This window comes from Hyperoodon ampullatus, assembly GCF_949752795.1.
Source record: "Hyperoodon ampullatus genome assembly, chromosome: 2".
Taxonomy (NCBI): Eukaryota; Metazoa; Chordata; class Mammalia; order Artiodactyla; family Ziphiidae; genus Hyperoodon; species Hyperoodon ampullatus.
In genome coordinates, this window is record NC_136915.1 from 123652503 (window position 1) to 123671113 (window position 18611).

General features: G+C 37.3%; 1 protein-coding gene across 1 annotated transcript in view; it reads right to left on the reverse strand.

Moving 5' to 3' along the window:
- The window catches only part of CNST (consortin, connexin sorting protein), a gene marked incomplete at its 3' end in the record, with an annotated part of 121308 nt that overhangs the window by 13489 nt on the left and 89208 nt on the right, over positions 1-18611 (reverse strand). The window contains exon 9 of the mRNA XM_079696351.1: positions 10464-11356. Coding sequence (XP_079552477.1) covers positions 10464-11356 — 893 coding nt within the window. The remainder of the gene's footprint in view (positions 1-10463; positions 11357-18611) is intronic.

Here is an 18611-nt window from a genome sequence, read left to right on the forward strand (position 1 = left end):
GAAAAAGAAAATTACAGACCAATATCACTGAAGAATATAGATGCAAAAATCCTCAACCAAATACTAGCAAACAGAATTCAACAACACATTAAAAGGGTCATACACCATGATCAAGTGGGATTTATCCCAGGGATGCAAGGATTCTTCAATATAAGCAAATCAATCAGTGTGATACACCATATTAACAAATCAAAGAATAAAAGCCATATGATCATCTCAACAGATGCAGAAAACGCTTTTGACAAAATTCAACACCTATTTATGATAAAAATTCTCCAGAGGGCTTCCCTAGTGGTGCAGTGGTTGAGAGTCCGCCTACCGACGCGGGGGATGCGGGTTTGTGCCCCGGTCCAGGAAGATCCCACATGCCACAGAGCAGCTGGACCCGTGAGCCACGGCCGCTAAGCCTGCGCTCCACAACGGGAGAGGCCACAACAGTGAGAGGCCTGCGTACTGCAAAAAAAAAAAACAAAAAACAAACACCTCTCCAGAAGTGGGCATAGAGGGAACCTACCTCAATGTAATAAAGGCTATATACGACAACCCCACAGCCAATATCATTCTCAATGGTGAAAAACTGAAAGCATTTCCTCTAAGATCAGGAACAAGACAAGGATGTCCACTCTCACCACTCTTATTCAACATAGTTTTGGAAGTCCTAGCCACAGCAATGAGAGAAGAAAAAGAAATAAAAGGAATACAAATTGGAAAAGAAGAAGTAAAACTTTCACTGTTTGCAGATGACATGATACTATACATAGAGAATCCTAAAGATGCCACCAGAAAACTACTAGAGCTAATCAATGAATTTGGTAAAGTTGCAGGATACAAAATTAATGCACAGAAATCTCTTGCATTCTTATACACTAATGATGAAAAATCTGAAAGAGAAATTAATAACAATTAAGAAATTATTAATTATTAATTAAGAAATTAATAACAACAAAAAGAATAAAATACCTAGGAATAAACATACTTAGGGAGACAAAAGACCTGTATGCAGAATAGTATAAGACACTGATGAAAGAAATGAAAGATGATACCAACAGATGGAGAGATATACCATGTTCTTGGATTGGAAGAATCAACATTGTGAAAATGAGTATACTACCCATAGCAATCTACAGATTCAATGCAATCCCTATCAAATTACCAATGGCATTTTTTACAGAACTAGAACAAAAAATCTGAAAATTTGTATGGAGACACAAAAGACCCCGAATAGCCAAAGCAGTCTTGAGGGAAAAAAACGGAGCAGGAGGAATCAGACTCCCTGACTTCAGACTATACTACAAAGCTACTGTAATCAAGAGAATATGGTACTGGCACAAAAACAGAAATATAGATCAATGGAACAAGATAGAAAGCACAGAGATAAACCCACGCACCTATGGTCAACTAATCTATGACAAAGGAGGCAAGGAAATACAATGGAGAAAAGACTGTCTCTTCAATAAGTGGTGCTGGGAAAACTGGACAGCTACATGTAACAGAATAAAATTAGAACATTCCCTAACACCATATACAAAAATAAACTCAAAATGCATTAGAGACCTAAATGTAAGACTGGACACTATAAAACTGTTAGAGAAAAGCATAGGAAGAACACTCTTTGACATAAATCACAGCAAGATCTTTTTTGATCCACCTCTGGTGGTCCAAATGGGACCTAATGAAACTTAAAAGCTTTTGCAAAGCAAAGGACACCATAAGCAAGATGAAAAGACAACCCTCAGAATAGGAGAAAATATTTGCAAATGAATCAACGGACAAAGGATTAATCTCCAAAATATATAAACAGCTCATGCAACTCAATATTAAAAAAACAAACAACCCAATCAAAAAATGGGCAGAAGACCTAAATAGACATTTCTCCAAAGAAGACATACAGATGGCCAAGGAGCACATGAAAAGCTGCTCAACATCACTAATTATTAGAGAAATGCAAATCAAAACTATAATGAGGTATCACCTCACACTGGTCAGAATGGCCATCATCAAAAAATCTACAAACAATAAATGTTGAAGAGGATGTGGAGAAAAGGGAACCCTTATGCATTGTTGGTGGGAAGTAAACTGATACACCACTATGGAGAACAGAATGGAGGTTCCTTAGAAAACTAAAAATAGAACTACCATATGACCCAGCAATCCCACTACTGGGCAGAGACCCTGAGAAAACCATAATTCAAAAAGAGTCATGTACCACAATGTGCACTGCATCTCTATTTACAATAGCCTAGACATGGAAGCAACCTAAGTGTCTACCGACAGATGAATGGCTAAAGAAGATTTGGCACATATATACAATGGAATATTACTCAGGCATAAGAAGGAACGAAATTGAGTTATTTGTAGTGAGGTGGATGGACCTAGAGACTGTCATACAGAGTGAAGTAAGTCAGAAAGATAAAAACAAATACCGTATGTTAACACATATATATGGAATCTAAAGAAAAAAAATGGTTCTGAAGAAACTAGGGGTAGGACAGGAATAAGGACGCAGACGTAGAGAATGGACTTGAGGACATGAGTAGGGGGAAGGGTAAGCTGCGACAAAGTGAGAGAGTAGTACTGACATATATACACTACCAAATGTAAAATAGATAGCTAGTGGGAAGCAGCCGCTTAGAACAGGGAGATCAGCTCGGTGCTCTGTGACCACCTAGAGGGGTGGGATAGGGAGGGTGGGAAGGAGACGCAAGAGGGAGGGGATATGGGGATATATGTACATGTATAGCTGATTCACTTGTTATAAAGCAGAAACAAACACACCATTGTAAAGGAATTATACTCTAATAAAGGTGTTAAAAATAAATAAATAAAAAGGAAAAACGTTTTCTGAAATAAAAATATGAGTTTTATAATGTACCTAAGTTTCTAGATCAGATATTATCTCATGTTTTTTTTTTTTTTTTTTTTTTTGCATTACGCAGGCCTCTCACTGTTGTGGCCTCTCCCGTTGCGGAGCACAGGCTCCGGACGCGCAGGCTCAGCAGCCATGGCTCACGGGCCCAGCCGCTCTGCGGCATGTGGGATCCTCCTGGACTGGGGCACGAACCCGTGTCCCCTGCATCGGTAGGCAGACTCTCAACCACTGCGCCACCAGGGAAGCCGTATCTCATGTTTTTGTAACTAGCTTTTATTTGCTTAAAGGGACAATTTAATAAGTATGAAATAGGAAAAGAAATGGTAAGAATATCAAGATACCATCCCACTTTTTAAGCCCCAGTATATCATTTAGATAGGTAGATTCTAAAATAGAACTCCCGATTCTCTTCCTCTCAAAACTGCTCCTCACCACCATACCTCATATCTAATCCATTAGCAAATCCTTTTAGTTCTTCCTTCAAAAATATATCTTCACCACATCCATCACTACTGAGTCCTTCATTATATCTCATCTGAATAATTGCAATAACTGGATTGGTTGCCTTTCTTTGGCCCCTAACTGCATTCTGCTAGTCTCCATAGAGCAGGCAGGAAACAAGTCAAGTCACATCTTCTGTTCAAAATCCATTTCAAACTTCTACCACCATTTAAATTTAATTCCAGTTTCTTACCCTGGTCTATGAGGCCCTACAGGAACCAGCTCCAGCTTGCCTTCTCCACCTGAACTTCCTACTGTCCTTCTCCTGTTCACTGTGCTCCAGATGTGTTGGCCCTCCTGCTGGTCCTCCCATTGCCTTCCCCTACACCCTGGTTAATAGAGCCTGTTCCTCCATCCTACGCACCACTTCAGTCTACACCCCTCCACCCTGCTGAGATTTCTTCAGAGCCACTACCAAGATATGAAACTGTACTGTTTGTTTTTATGTGAACTCATTTATTATGTCTCTCTCCCTCTGAAGAGTGTGACGAGAGCAGGTACTTGACCTGTGTTCACTGGTGCCTCCTTAGTTTCTACAGTACAGTAGGTGCTCAAGAAATGTGCCAAAGAGCAAATGAATATATATAGATGAGCAATTTATATAAAGACAGCACCTAGCCTATACTTAGTTGAATAACGTAGCTATTTCCCTTAAAATAATCAAATCTGTCCTTAAAGGTAATTTATTTTTCTAAGTGAACTAGGTCAAAAAAAAAAAAAAAAAAAGAAAAGAAAAAAGGGGGAGGCGGGGAGGAAGGCTTACTGTGTATAGGTGGCTGTGTTGGCTCTGTAGAGAATACAAGAAGGTATTCAACAAGATCCCTACCCTTAAGGAGTCTGCAATTTAGTGTCCAATGCAATGCGCCCACGCATGCGTGTGTCCTATAATAACAAGGGAATATTACATGTAGACAGGACTTTAGGAGGAATGGTGTTCAAGCCCCCCCCCAATTATGGACTTCAGTGATCAAGAAATAATGGCAGCAGCTAGCATTTATTGAGTACTGACCATGGCAGGCACTGTGCCTGGCACTCTATGTGCTAAAAAGTCACGAACTAGATCTTGAGGGTTGAGAAGAAATAATATGTGGAAAAGAGTTAATCACTTGAAGGTAAAGATCAGAGGTGACAATATGTGAGGTGTATCTGGAAGGCAGCAGGGAGACCAGGCTGACCACAGTATAGGTTAAGAACAAAGGAACGGTAGGAGATGGTGTTGGAAAGGTAAAGTGGGCCAGATTGCCAACTGTCCTGAATAACAAGCCACTTAGTACAGCCTTTATCCTGGAGCCAAATGGAGTCGTGGGAAGAGACTGACAAGCAAAAATTATTTTACAGCAGAGGTTTAAATTAACAGTCTATGTGTTATACCCAGACGCTCAGGTGTGTTTGGTTTCATCTACAGTATTTCAAAAAGCTATTCAGCCTTCTAGACAAGGCATGGGAACATTCTATTTGCCCTATCACCTACAACTAAGTCATTTCATCTACTACTATTGTCTGACTGGCCCCTTTGGGTATCAGTTTGAGACCCTAAGTTTATACAGTGCTAATGTAAGACCATTTGGAGAGGGAAAGAAGGAATGGGGAAACTTATTAAGTAGCTATTGCAAAAGTCCAGGAAGAGGCAGTAAAGATGTAAATTGAAAGAATGATTTAAATGGAAAAGAAAAGGAGCGGGGTGCAAGAGACATGACAAATAAGAGAAGCATTAATTAATTAGAAAATTTAGAGGGCAGGATGAAAAAGAAAGGCAAAGATGAGACCATCTGGCACAAAGAAAAGATAGGTAATCCCTGGATAATCCTTTGGGGTTCATTTAGACACTTACATAAGTCCTGGGTCAAACATTTTCCATGAACACTCATGTTATTGGAAGACTATATTTCCTCTTTTGTGAGGAAGCTGGACTTCCCCTGCTCCCCTTAAAAGAGCCATTCAAGGACACCATGATTGATGTTTCTAAGACCCGCCTTTGTCCAAGACCCAAAGAACAGCTAACTATATGATTTCATAAAATCCTACTGCTTAGTCCCAGCCTCCCATCTTAACTTGGTAAGAGAATCCCACAGTGGCTAGTCTTAATGTAACTTAACTTTCCTGATCTTGGCCAAGAGACAGAGATGAATATTGCACAGAAGTCACTTAGATTAGACAGCTTCTCTGAAGACAAACTCAAAACCAATTTTGGGCTGTCATCTTTCTCCCCATCAGAAAGTCCTAGGTTATGTCCTCCCCTATTTTGTTTCTTGTGAGACAGGTAGACCTGAAGATATCTAAATGAATGTTGCCAATAAAGACAGAGGGGCAGGGAACATATTTTGCCCTCTTTCAGATTGAAAGCTTTTTAAGGACCCAAGCAGTAGTAAAGTGGCTTCTTCTCCAGCTATCACATTAGGATATTATTTCTAAAAACAAAAATCACTTGAATCTGAAGCATTTAAAATAGTTTTCTGAACATATGACATCTCTGCAAACAGATCACACACACATATGTTAAATGAAGAAAAATGAATGGTTTATTTCCATATAGCATATCATGTTGCTAAAATTTGCTCACAAAGGGACCTCTGAATTACATACTATGACTATTTTCAATGTGAATAGATTACTTTTTGTAAAATTTACCCAATACTTGACATGTTACTTATTTAGAAAACAAAACAACTCCTTCACCCCCACACATGTAACAAACAGCCTACGGTACACTGAGTGGACTTTTATTAGCAATATGAGGTTGGATCCTAATGCCAACTTGAACTTGTATAGCATATTTCCTCTCTAAGGTTTTGATGCTAGGAACAGCTAAAGAGTTTAAAGAGAAGATAATGTAACCCTCCCAGGTTCCAGAACACAGCAAGTCAATGATTTATTAGCATTACTAGGTTCCTGGGTAAAAGGGGTTTGGATTCTGACATTAAAATAATGTCAGGGGCTTCCCTGGTGGTGCAGTGGTTGAGAGTCCGCCTGCTGATGCAGGGGACACGGGTTCGTGCCCCGGTCCAGAAGGATCCCAGGTGCCATGGAGCGGCTGGGCCCGTGAGCCATGGCCGCTGAGCCTGCGTGTCCGGAGCCTGTGCTCCACAACGGGAGAGGCCACAACAGTGAAACACCCGCGTACCGCAAAAATAAATAAATAAATAAATAAATAAATAAATAAGTAAGTAAGTAAGTAAGTAAATAAATAATGTCAGTATATTATGGGTATTGGGATAAAATTTCATCTTTTTCTAAAAACTGGGATACTCAAATTCAGCAAACAGGTAACACTTGCCACCAGACAACTGTTAGAATGAAGCTTCATACATACAGCATCCTTCTCTGAATTTTTAATCACTGCAACTGTAATATCATGGCACTCACACAGAAGTTACTCATATAAAAATTACTTAATGAGGGGATAAATAAGTGAATCTCTCTAACTTGCTGACACTCCACATGTGATAAACTTTTTTTCTTAAAAAAAAATCTATGAGGGCTTCCCTGGTGGCGCAGTGGTTGAGAGTCCGCCTGCCGATGCAGGGGACACGGGTTCGTGCCCCGGTCCGGGAAGATGCCACATGCCGCGGAGCGGCTGGGCCCGTGAGCCATGGCCGCTGAGCCTGCGCGTCTGGAGCCTTTGCTCCGCAACGGGAGAGGCCACAACAGGGAGAGGCCCACGTACCACAAAAAAAAAAAAAAAAAAATCTATGAAATGGGGACTTCCCTGGTGGCACAGTGGTTAAGAATCCGCCTGCCAATGCAGGGGACACAGGTTCGAGCCCTGGTCCGGGAAGATCCCACATGCTGAGGAGCAACTAAGCTCGTGCACCACAACTACTGAGCCTGTGTGCTGCAACTACTGAAGCCCGTGCTCCTAGAGCCCGCACTCTGCAACAAGAGAAGCCACTGCAATGAGAAGCCCACACACTGAAACTAGAGAAGCCTGTAAGCAGCAACAAAGACCCAACCCAGCCATAAACAAATAAATAAATAAAATATTAAAAAAACAAAAATCTATGAAATGAGCAGAAATGTTTTTGATGCTTTTTTAAAACAGTAGAGATTATACTTCTGATGACAGTATGTCACCTTTTTTACATAAGAAAGAACACCAGTGCTTCAGATATTAAGATATCGTTTTACTTAGCACAATTACTCTGGTTTTGGAAAAGCTTCCCAAACCTAGAAAAGTTTCATTTATACATCTTTTTTTTTTTTTTTTTGGCCGTGCCATGCAGCATGTGGGATCTTAGTTCCCCAACTAGGGGTCAAATCCGTGCTCCCTAAAGTGGAAGCCCAGAGTTTTAACCATTGGACTGCCAGGGACGTCCCCCACATGTCTCTATATTAATGAATTAAATTAGTGTACATATTTTCAGTTCTCTATGAGATTTTATATAAATATTTCATTTTATGTGATGAAACTAATTGTTTAAAAAAAAAACACAACAGACACTTGCACTGTGCTGGTAATGGTTATCAAGGCCAAGTTCCACGGAAGCCAGAGCTGAGCAATGCAGAAGTGACAAGAAAATGAAAGCAGAGATACAAGAAAAAAGGGGAAAACTGGCAATGAGAGAACGTACTATTATATTCTACCATAAACACAGTGGTAGAAAGAGTGACAAGCAGTAAGGAAATCTGTAAGAGGCAGAGTCACTGACAGGAAGAAATGATAGATTTGGGAGAGAAGGACTCACAGGATAGCACAGTGATGTGGAGAAAAGCAGGCTCACAAGCCTCCGTGGTTCCTGAGGGCAGGAAAAATATTATTCGTGAACATTATTTAGTTACTAAGAAATTATGCTCTGTATCCTACATTCACAAAAGTATGGACAAATGTGGCAGCAGAGTCCCCAAATGCCAAGAACTTCATCTGATTCCTCACTTATCCTCAGCACCTGACATACGAAGATATCCCTAATACAATTATATTGAAAGCACAAAATAAACAGTGTTTTGATTATAAAGAAGTTTGTACTTATAAGCAAACCCACTATTACCTGGACATTTTACTTAGCTCAAAACTTCATTCTTAGGATACTAAGGAAGTAGTGCATAGTGATTTACAGTTTTGAAATTTTAAAAACTTTTCCTGACACAGGCAGATTTTATTAAAGGTATATTTTTCAGAACGGAGAAGGAAGTATTCAGAAACAATCTGTTTAGCATTATCATAGGAAAGTAAACTAGTTTTGTTAGTCATATGTAGCTTTTGGGGTTTTTAAAACAGTATAACTTAAGAGACCAATAGATTTTTAGGAAAGGGGACCATCATGTATAAAAAGTAACTTCACAGGAAAGACAACTTTAAAATGTACATACATATAATTTCCACCTCTAGCTAGGTGTTATCTACAGGAAAAACCGACATTGCGAGTTTGAGGAAGGACTATTCCATTTCGTTGTAGTACAATGTTAATTTAACAGTAATTCCCCACCACAAATGTCCTTTAAGGCAGGGAGACTCAACAGGAGTACTCTGGTCCTTCTTCACAGTTTATACTTTAAAAAGTAAAATTAGACCATACATAAGGTCAGCTTGATTCAATTTGAAAATAAGCAGTCAGATAATAGTGACTTTTTGGTATTACAGCTAGATTTGAATATGGTTGTGACTTCTGCTTTGATAATTCCCTGTACCAGAGGTCTGATGAAAATAAACAAGAGAAGGTCCAGTGTTATACTATTAGCTCTATTAAATTTTTTTTTTTACTATTCTTAAAAATTATGGTTTAAAAATATGTGTATATATATATATAAAACATAAAATTGTCATTTAAACCATTTTTTGGTGTACTATTCAGTGGCATTAATTACATTCATAATGTTGTATAATCACCACCAAAACTATTTCTAAAAGTTTCATCACCCCAAACAGAAACTCTGTACTCATTAAGCACTACTAAGTAATTTTAAGAAAAAATTAAGAAGAAAAGTCAGTTTATGGAGGATTGACTATAAATGGCAATAAAAAGATCTAGTTAAAATAAACAAAAGAATGACTATTTTATCTAATTTTGTCAAGAAAAAAATTAAGAATAAAAATCATAGTTGATGGAGAATTGACTATAAATAGCAATAAAGGAAGATAGTCATGTAACAGTAATCATCTTAGAAAGCTTTCACAGGGTTCCATTTTCATATGTATTCTGTTGTCTATTTTGTCTTTGTTACGTTTCCATTTTCTACTTGATGGGTTTTTTTTCCAGTGATAATGCAGAATTAGAAAACAATGGATATAAATTAAATTAAAAGCTTATTTGGAAAAAAATCTAAGATGAAGAAGAAGAAAAGTAGTTAGCATCCTAATTCTCAGAGTAGTAAACAGAATTAGAGAGTTAGATAGTAATTCCATAAGGCTGATAACAGTATTTGAACTAAGGCTCTCCAGACTCTGCTCTTTCCACTATGTCAGGCTGCCTTCCTGAGGCGCTATAGTTTTGGTATGGCTTTTTTTTCCCCCCTGAACTTTAAAAAATTGTATTATCAAACAAAGGAGGATGGTCATCTTGATATTCTCTCCTGCCCCCTTTTCTGGTTTTTGACTAGCTTAATTACTGTTTAGAGAAACTTTAAAACTTTGAATTATTTGTAATATTTGACTTAGTCAAGTAGTATTAAGTTTGTTCAAACCTAGAGCTTATAAATCCATTCAGTATCTCCTACTCTTATTGTATTTTAAAATGTTTCCTTCATTCTGTTATACTGTTTTAAAGAATTTTAAAATACATTAATAATAATAAGAAACAGTGAATATATATTTTATCTTCTAGATGTATGAGAAGAAAAATAAGATTCCCTTACAAGAATGTAACTAATCTTATCTTGTTAATGATTCCCGGGACTGCCAAATAAAAATCATAAGAATATGAAACATGAGGTACATAATGCTTACTATACTGGAGGCATGCAATATAATTTTTGAGGTATAAACATCATGATTATACATAATGATTAAAAATTTATGTTAACTAAACTTCCCCCTCATGTTTGAGGCCAGAGAAAATTTACAAAAACAAGGCAATATTTAGCATATATGTGCTTTCAAATTTCATCTTTTTAATCGTATTTTATATTAAATCATATTTATATTAAATCTCAAATTTACCTCTGCAATCTCTATCCTTTTTGCAAGATCATCGAGAGAGAGACAGCTTTCATCAGAAGGCAGGTTCTCCTGTAGACTATAGGATTCTTCTTCAGGAGAAAGATCTTGAAGGAGATCAGGGTCTTCCTCTTGGTTATCTTCGTATGAAAGGGAATCTTCAGTATCTTTTAAGCATTCTTCTAAAAGGCTGTTCAAATAGTCTTCTGTTTCCTTACTGACTTGTTCGTGTTTATCTCCCTGTTCCTCTGGGGCCATATACACTTCTGGAAGCACTGTACTTAAATCAGATACTTGATTATTTTCACAAAGTACACTCTCAGAGCCCTCTGAGTCAGTCTGCCCCTGTGGTGATTTTCCATCACTGTCTGTAAGATCAGGTTGCTGCAGCTCATTTAATTCATTGTTCTCAAGTTGGTCTGTGGGCAACGCCTCAGAAGAATCCTGAAGTAGCAACTGGAGTTCCTTTCTTTGCGTCTGTGAGTATTTACCCTCAGAAATCAACGCAGGAGGTATATGGTCAGAGCCTGGTAAAATCAATGGCTCTATCACTGACTCGCTGGAAACCTTAGGGTCCTTAGCAATGCCCTCTATTTCGGCCACATCTTGGCTGGCCTCTGACTGAGTCAGCTGCAAGCGGCTGTCATCCTCACAAGCATTCCCTGAAGAGAGTAGCCCAGACCTGCTCCCTGCCGACTCCAAGGGCAGGGCGTGGAGCTCCAGTGTGGCTTCAGCGCTGCACAGCGGCTCCTCCGTGTGGCCCTTCCCTGCAGTTACCGGAAGGCTCAGGGGATCTGCCTGCCTGTCCATCTGATTACAGCAGGGAGTGCTCTCGCGGGTCTCTCTTTTATGTTGGCTTTCTTTTCCTGATTCCATGCCAACACAAGTTTCACTCTCTGAAAACGAAGGAAAGCAAGTTGTTTTAAGATTCAAAACAGAACTTTGTACAGCAGGGAAGAGAAAGGACATGAATAATATGTGGGACACAACGATATTCTAAACCTCTGAAATGGAAATTCTACCTGATGGATGATAGTGTCTTTAGGTAGAGGAAACATCCTAAACATTTAGTAAGTAATCCTTTAGATATGAAAATTAACAGAGATTATTCAAAAACATGTTAAAATATGAATATATAATTTAGTCTTCATTATAATTGAAAAAGTCATTTTTTCAAAGGTTTAGAAGATATTCTTCTGAGCTTTATTGGCTGTGTATATTTAAACGAATACTTTAAAGTGTAGAAAAATTATTTTCAGTGTATTTAAGACATGGTATATTAAATAAATATTTTTACATGATGAACCATAGTAATACATAATTTAAAGTGTAAGAAAACCAATACTGGTTCTGATCTATTAAGACTAAACTAAGGAACATAAGTCTGTTCTGTTCAAATTTATTTAAGCATAATATCCTCAATAATAACATCCTTAATTAATGTGTTGGAAAATTACTTTAACTTCTTAAAGGGAGGCAGTCAAAGGTAGTGGTATAAAGCATAAGCCTTGGTCCCAGGCAGAAATGGGTTTGGAATTTTGATATTTCTTTCAATTTCTATTTAAAATACTTTTCTTTCACTTTAAAACTAAACCATTAAAAACTTTCACAAAATATATACTGAATGCATAAACTAGTAGATAAGAGAGAAGCTTGCTCATGGTTGAGTTTTTGGTCGATTAAGCATTCCTAATTACCACAGGAGTTTTAACTTTTTCTTTTGTCATATATTGTTTAATTTATACAAATCATGGGCCAAAGGTTAAAATCAAGGATGAAATATAGTGATGATTATATTCTACCTGGTTTTTCATTTATTGGTACTTTAATAATTACCAGTTGGCAATGGCAGCACGTACCATACCAAAGAAAAGACAGAACTTAAATGCCATCTTCTGGTTTCAGAGAATCAGGGATGGAGTCTGGCCACCTCAACTCTGCACTGCTGAGCTTATTAGAGTTCGTATTACCTCCCCCAATGCCTTAACTTGAACATCAGATGAGGAGAGGACAAGGAAAAATAGGTCTCTTTTGGGGAGAGTACAGCATTCTTTGTCTTGTCCCACGCCAAGGAATCATTCAAAGTTTGGAAGACTGCAAAAAAAAAACCCCAAAACACATGGACATTTTAATTCCCATTAGGTTGTCTGCTTCACCCCTGAGCTTGCTGGTCTGCCTCTCTGTTAAGATGCGGGACGTCAGAGCAAAGAGGGCCCCTGCCAGATGGAAAGGGGGCCAAGCTCTCCTCCACAAGTTCCCAGTACCCAAAGGTTCAGAAGACGGCCCTCAAAACATATCCATAGAATTCAGAGAGTAAATAGCATAAACACAGGGCGGAGAGGGCCCCACGTCAGAGGAACGGGGTGTGCTGTCTCTAGCTGAGGGCCAGTTACCTAAAGGATCACAGATGTCGAGGAGAGCAACTTGGAAGTAAGCTCCTCCTCAGTTGGTCCTGCCAGAGCCACCACACGTCCCCATAGCCTGGATTCCGTCCTATGCACTAATCTAGCTAGCTTCACCAGAGAGCGGACCATGCTCCCAGCCCCTGCAGAGCTGGTGGACAGAGAAGAGCTTTGAATAAAATGAGATTTAAGTGTTATGGTAAAGTTTGGAACAGAAAAGGACTAAGTCATAAAGAATCAAAATGAGACTATTTAATAGCTATAAGTGACTGAAAAGTTAGAGAATCAGCCTGAGATGCCATTACATGAGTAGAAAGTGACGTGGCTGACTATAGTTACTTAGACAAAATAGTCATTTTAAGTACTGTTTCTAATGAAGCAATATACCACTTAAGTGGTGCGTAATAAAGACTACGCATAGGTACAATGTATTACTTATAAATACTGGCCTGAAAACAGTTGCTTCATTCCACTATTAGAAATATAAAATATGAAAAAAAGTAGTAATTTAAGATGCAAAGGGCAAGAATTTCAGACTAGATCAGGAGAGTAGCTATAGTTTGTTTGATGCCATATAAAATCTAAGTGATATTTTTAATACATACTCAGTCTCCAAATCAGATATAATATATGCTATTTTATAATTTGTTGTATCAAATCATGTTTTGGGGGAAAAACTTAAAACCTGTCCTTACAGGTAATGAAAAACAGTCTGCTGCCTTACCCTCCCATCTGTCTGATTCCTGCTCTCTAGGGGCAGCCAATTTTCAATTCCTTTAGCTGCTTCCTCTCATATTTACTCACCATTTCTAGATAAGACTTACATTGTTATTTATTGACTTTTCAGTTGTAGAGGACACCTACCGACTTCCTACTATGGAAGAGAGTTAGCTCTCATGGTTCCTTTCCCCAACAATGATGTTTTCTTTCTCCTCCTCTAGCTCCCATTACAATTCAAGACAATTCTGAGGCAAATCAATATTCAAATGTTTATGTTACTATGGCTTTGTAAATATTATTCACAACTGACCCACACTATGTACTCTGATACATCTTCCTTTCTCATTTGTGCTTTGTTTTCCTTGGTGTTGATAACTGCCTCATTACTTCATTAAAAAAAAACCTTTACCTATGTGTCTTCAAACTCTGACAGATGTACAACTACGGCATATGTACTAACAGGTAATCCATCAGTTTTAAAACATATCCTTCTTGAGTCCCTGACCTGGAACTCCTCTCCAGGGCTGCTACACAGGTATCATCCTGGAATTTCCTTTCCCAGTGATCCTAGGAATTCATTTTGGCTCTATTTTGGAAATCTTGTTTTCTCTGAATCCCAGGTCTTCCTCTTTGTTTATTCTCTCTTAGTAGAACATTTCCTAAGAAAAGGTACATGGAAGGTAAACTTTCTAAGGTTATTCACATCTGAAAGTCTTTACTTCTTCACCCCTGACTAAAACTTTGGTTGGGTAAAGTTTTCTATGTTAGAAATCATTCTCTCTCGCAATTTTGAAGGCACTGCTGTATTGTGTCTAGCTTCCAACAGGCCTCCGATTTGGTAGAAGGGGAATATAAAGGTCTAAACGCTTCTTGTACAGTCTTTTAGCGCAACCTTAAACCCTTAAATTTAGAGGTATCCTCTGTGCTTCCAATTCCCAAACCTTCCCAAGCAGAAATCAACCTTTTCCCTGTAGACACTTAGTTTTTGGCTTTCTCTGGTATGTTAAGCCAGGTGTCACCCATCTATCTGCTTTCCAGCTTCCAAAATTTTCTGGATGTCATATCTGCTGCTGGTTCCTTGCCAGGTCTGTCCTTCTGGCTTTCTGCCTTTAAGGATCCCCTTCAGATATTTTAATAGTGTTCCAAAAAAAAAGTGGAAGTAAATGTTTGATCCACTATGTTTAACCAAAAATATTTTCTGAATTTTCTACAAGTATGTATCATAGTATAAAACTTATTGTTAATGTTTCTGTTAATATTAACATGAATTTCTGTTAATTGGCTCTCCTGACCCCAAAGATCTAGTGAGGTAAGTTTACTAATCCCTATTGCATTGACTTAAGATGTACTAAAAAAAAAATTCTACTCTGATGAAACAAAAATGGAATAAAAGCTGAGTGTATGACAGATACTTAATAATACCAAATTAAAGAGGTAGTTCTAAAATGAGAAGTTAGACTTAAACCTAAGTTCTAACACATGCTCTACAAATGCACATACCTTTGCGTTACTCTCTCATCTCCCATTCCCCCATGAATTCTCTTTAGGGAAAAATCCCCTATACAATACATGATGTGAGACTAAAGCATTCATGAATTAACACATTTCTTATATTTTCTGAGTATCTCATTAATTATCATCAGGTAAAAACATCTGAGTGATATCAGGCTTGAAAAAGAAATTTTCAATGTTAATATATATTTTAGCAGATGGAAAGAAATGTGCCTAAATTAAGTCTGAACTGTTGGTAATAGTATAAATTAGTACAACTTCTACAGAGGCTAATTCAAAACTAAAAATGTATACACTCAGTCATCAGGGAAAAGCAAGTTAAAACCACAATGACATTCATAACCACTAAAATGACTTAAAAAAAAACCTGACAACATTAAATGTCACCAAGGATGTGGAACAACTGGAATTCTCATATATTGCTGGTGGGGTATAAAATAGGACAACAGCGTTGGAGAACTATTTAACAGTTTCTTAGAAAGCTGAACATGTACCTTCCCTATGACCCAATGACTCCACCCTCAGTTCTTTACCCAAGAGAAATAAAAACATGTATCTACAAAAAAAACTTCCTACCATTTTATTCATGATATCTCCAACTTGGAAACAACCCAAATATCTATCAACAGGTGTATGGATAAACAAATTGTGGTACAGTCAAAAAGTGGAATACTACTCAGCAATGAAAGGAAATGAATTAATAATACATACAACAATATGGGCAACTCTCAAAAAAAAAAGGATGCTGAGCAATTCTACTTATATTACATTCTAAAACAGGGGAAACCCACTGATAATAAGAGAAAGCACTGGGTTGCCTGGGACTGGAGGTGGGAGGGACTGAGTGTAAGAGGGCTGGGAGAAAGATTTTGGAGTGATGAATATGTTCCATATCTTGACTGGGGTAATAGTTACATGAGTGTATACAGTTGTCAAAGCTCATCAAATCATACACTTAAAATGGGTACATTTTATTGTATGGAAATTGTACTTCAATAAAGTTGATTAAAAAATGGGAAGGGAATGATAAATAGAAAACTCAGGATAATGGTTGCCTCAGGAATGGAGTGAAGCAGGTGATGGGATAGAGAGGAACACAAAGGTAGCTGTAACAGAACTGACAATTTAGTCCCTCGTTGGGTACAAGGTTCACAGGTCTTCATTCTTCTATCAATTAAAATGTATGTACGTTTCATATTATTTTTACATATAAAATATTACTTAATAAAAATGAATTAAAATATAAATTAATAAAAACGCATGGGCTTCAGGGTCAGAAAAATAGGGTCTAGCTTTGTGTTCTAATTAGTTCTGTTCCGGAATAAGTCACTTACCTCCCTTGAGTTTCTTACAATGATTTAGCTACCTTAAATTGGTTGTTAGGAGGAAAAGATGAGATAATATACATAAAAGTATTTTGAAAATATAAAATACTACATAAATTACTTGAAGACTTTAATAATGGTAGATTAATTAGAAAAGTAGCAATGAATAACACATAGAGAACATTAATGGAATACTAGTAGTAGGGGGTAGTGATAACATGAGGAGGAAGTGGTGGAGGAAGAGTAATGAGAGCAGTGAGCACATATTTTTCTTACCTTGTGCCAGGTACTGTTCTAACCTTTAATGAAATTACTAATTTAATCCTCATAAGAATCCTATGAGGTAAGAACTATTAATGTCCACCTTTTGGAGCTGAGGAAAGGGAGGGACAGAGAAATTAGGCAACTTGCTTATGGTCACACAACTTTTTTTGTTTTTGGCCGCACCATGTGGCATGCAGGATCTTAGTTCCCCAACCAGGGATGGAACCCAAGTGCCCTGCATTGGGAGCGTGGAGTCTTAACCACTGGACCACCAGGGAAGTCTCTTAGGGTCACACAACTTTAAGTGGTGGAGAGAGGATTCAAACCAGACAAGTTTGGTGCCAGAAACAATGTCTTTAACCACCACACACACAAAAAAGCAAGTTACTTATTATATAAGGAGCTTAAGACCAAGATACGTAGAGAGAAAGAAAAGGGAAAGTCTACACTGTAGAACATGTAAGACATTAGAAATAAGGAATATGGGGAAAAACAAGGACAATATATTAAATACAAATCATTTAAAGTAATATCTTCATATTTCTCTTTCTCTCATATTCTTTCTTACATTTCTATGTATTTATTCATAGAATAACCAATCTGAGTAGGCTCATTATGAGACTTTTGACATTTTTCTTTAAAAGATATTATTTTATCAGACTTGGCAAGATTTCTTTCTCCAGAATTTAGTCCACACCCTCCCCGTAAAATGGCTATTAATGAAATGTCTGCATTGTGAAAGTCTTTGAAAATCCACACAACTTACTTATAGCAGAAGTATGCTGCAATTTAATTAGAAACTAGAAGACCCAGGTTCTAGTTGTGAATCAAAGCACCAAGCAAGTGGCTTAAACGTGGTATCTCAGTTTCCTATCTGTGCCACCTATCTCGCAGTAAAGGCCAAGCTAGAAGTAGTGCCAAGCTAGTGCTGGGCAGCATCAGACTCAAACAATCAGCATGTAATAACAGCCTTCTTCCCAATGTGCACAGAAAAGAGACACATTCACACCCAAACTAGGTGACTATTTTGTGACTTTTTCCCCTAAGATTTTTATGAAGCTCATTGTATTCTGATTTCCAAAATAAAAATGACTGGAAAAAAGAGACAGGAAAAACAGAGTATAGTAGGATTGACCTAAGGCAACCCAAATTTGCCTCATAAGAGAAGAGGGGATAAAGTAAGATTTGGGGGGAAAAAAACGTAAAGAGAAAAAAGCAAGTGAAATTGCAGGCATCATCGTCGTCATCTTACCTCTTCAGGCAACTCAAGTCAAAAGACCTGATGCTGCCTGTTTACTATCAGGGCCCTCAGGCCCAGGAATATAAAGCCCAGTAATATAAATTAGTACTAAAATCATAAACAAGGAAAAATAAATGCCCTAAAACACATTTATTTATCTTTATTTTCTAAAGTTTTTATAATGAACATACATTATTACTACTGTAAGAAAAAAAATTTCTAGAAATCTTTAACTTTTGACATAAGACACAGTGCTATAAAATATACTATGAATGCTATAGAAATATATATTATATATATATAAGTATATATATATATACTTAAATACAAATTAAAGTATGCCATATGTTAGTCAACAAAAAAAGGAAGAGAATAAATTACTATAGATAAACTATAAGGATACAGAGCTTATCTTGATAATATCTAGATTTACAGAAAAAATTTCTGATAAAGTTTGTACAAAAACTGATTTTTTCTGATTTTTTTTAACAGAAAGGGATGTCTGAATACACTAAAACCAATTCTGTTTCAGAGCTTATTTGTACCATCTTGTCATATTCTGTTAGACACATATAACCACCTACTGAAAACATGAAATAATTTTATGTTTTTATAAGAATTCAGATTTTATCATTCCTACTACTAGATATCTAAAAATAGAATTACACAATGTAAAAAAATCTTGCTT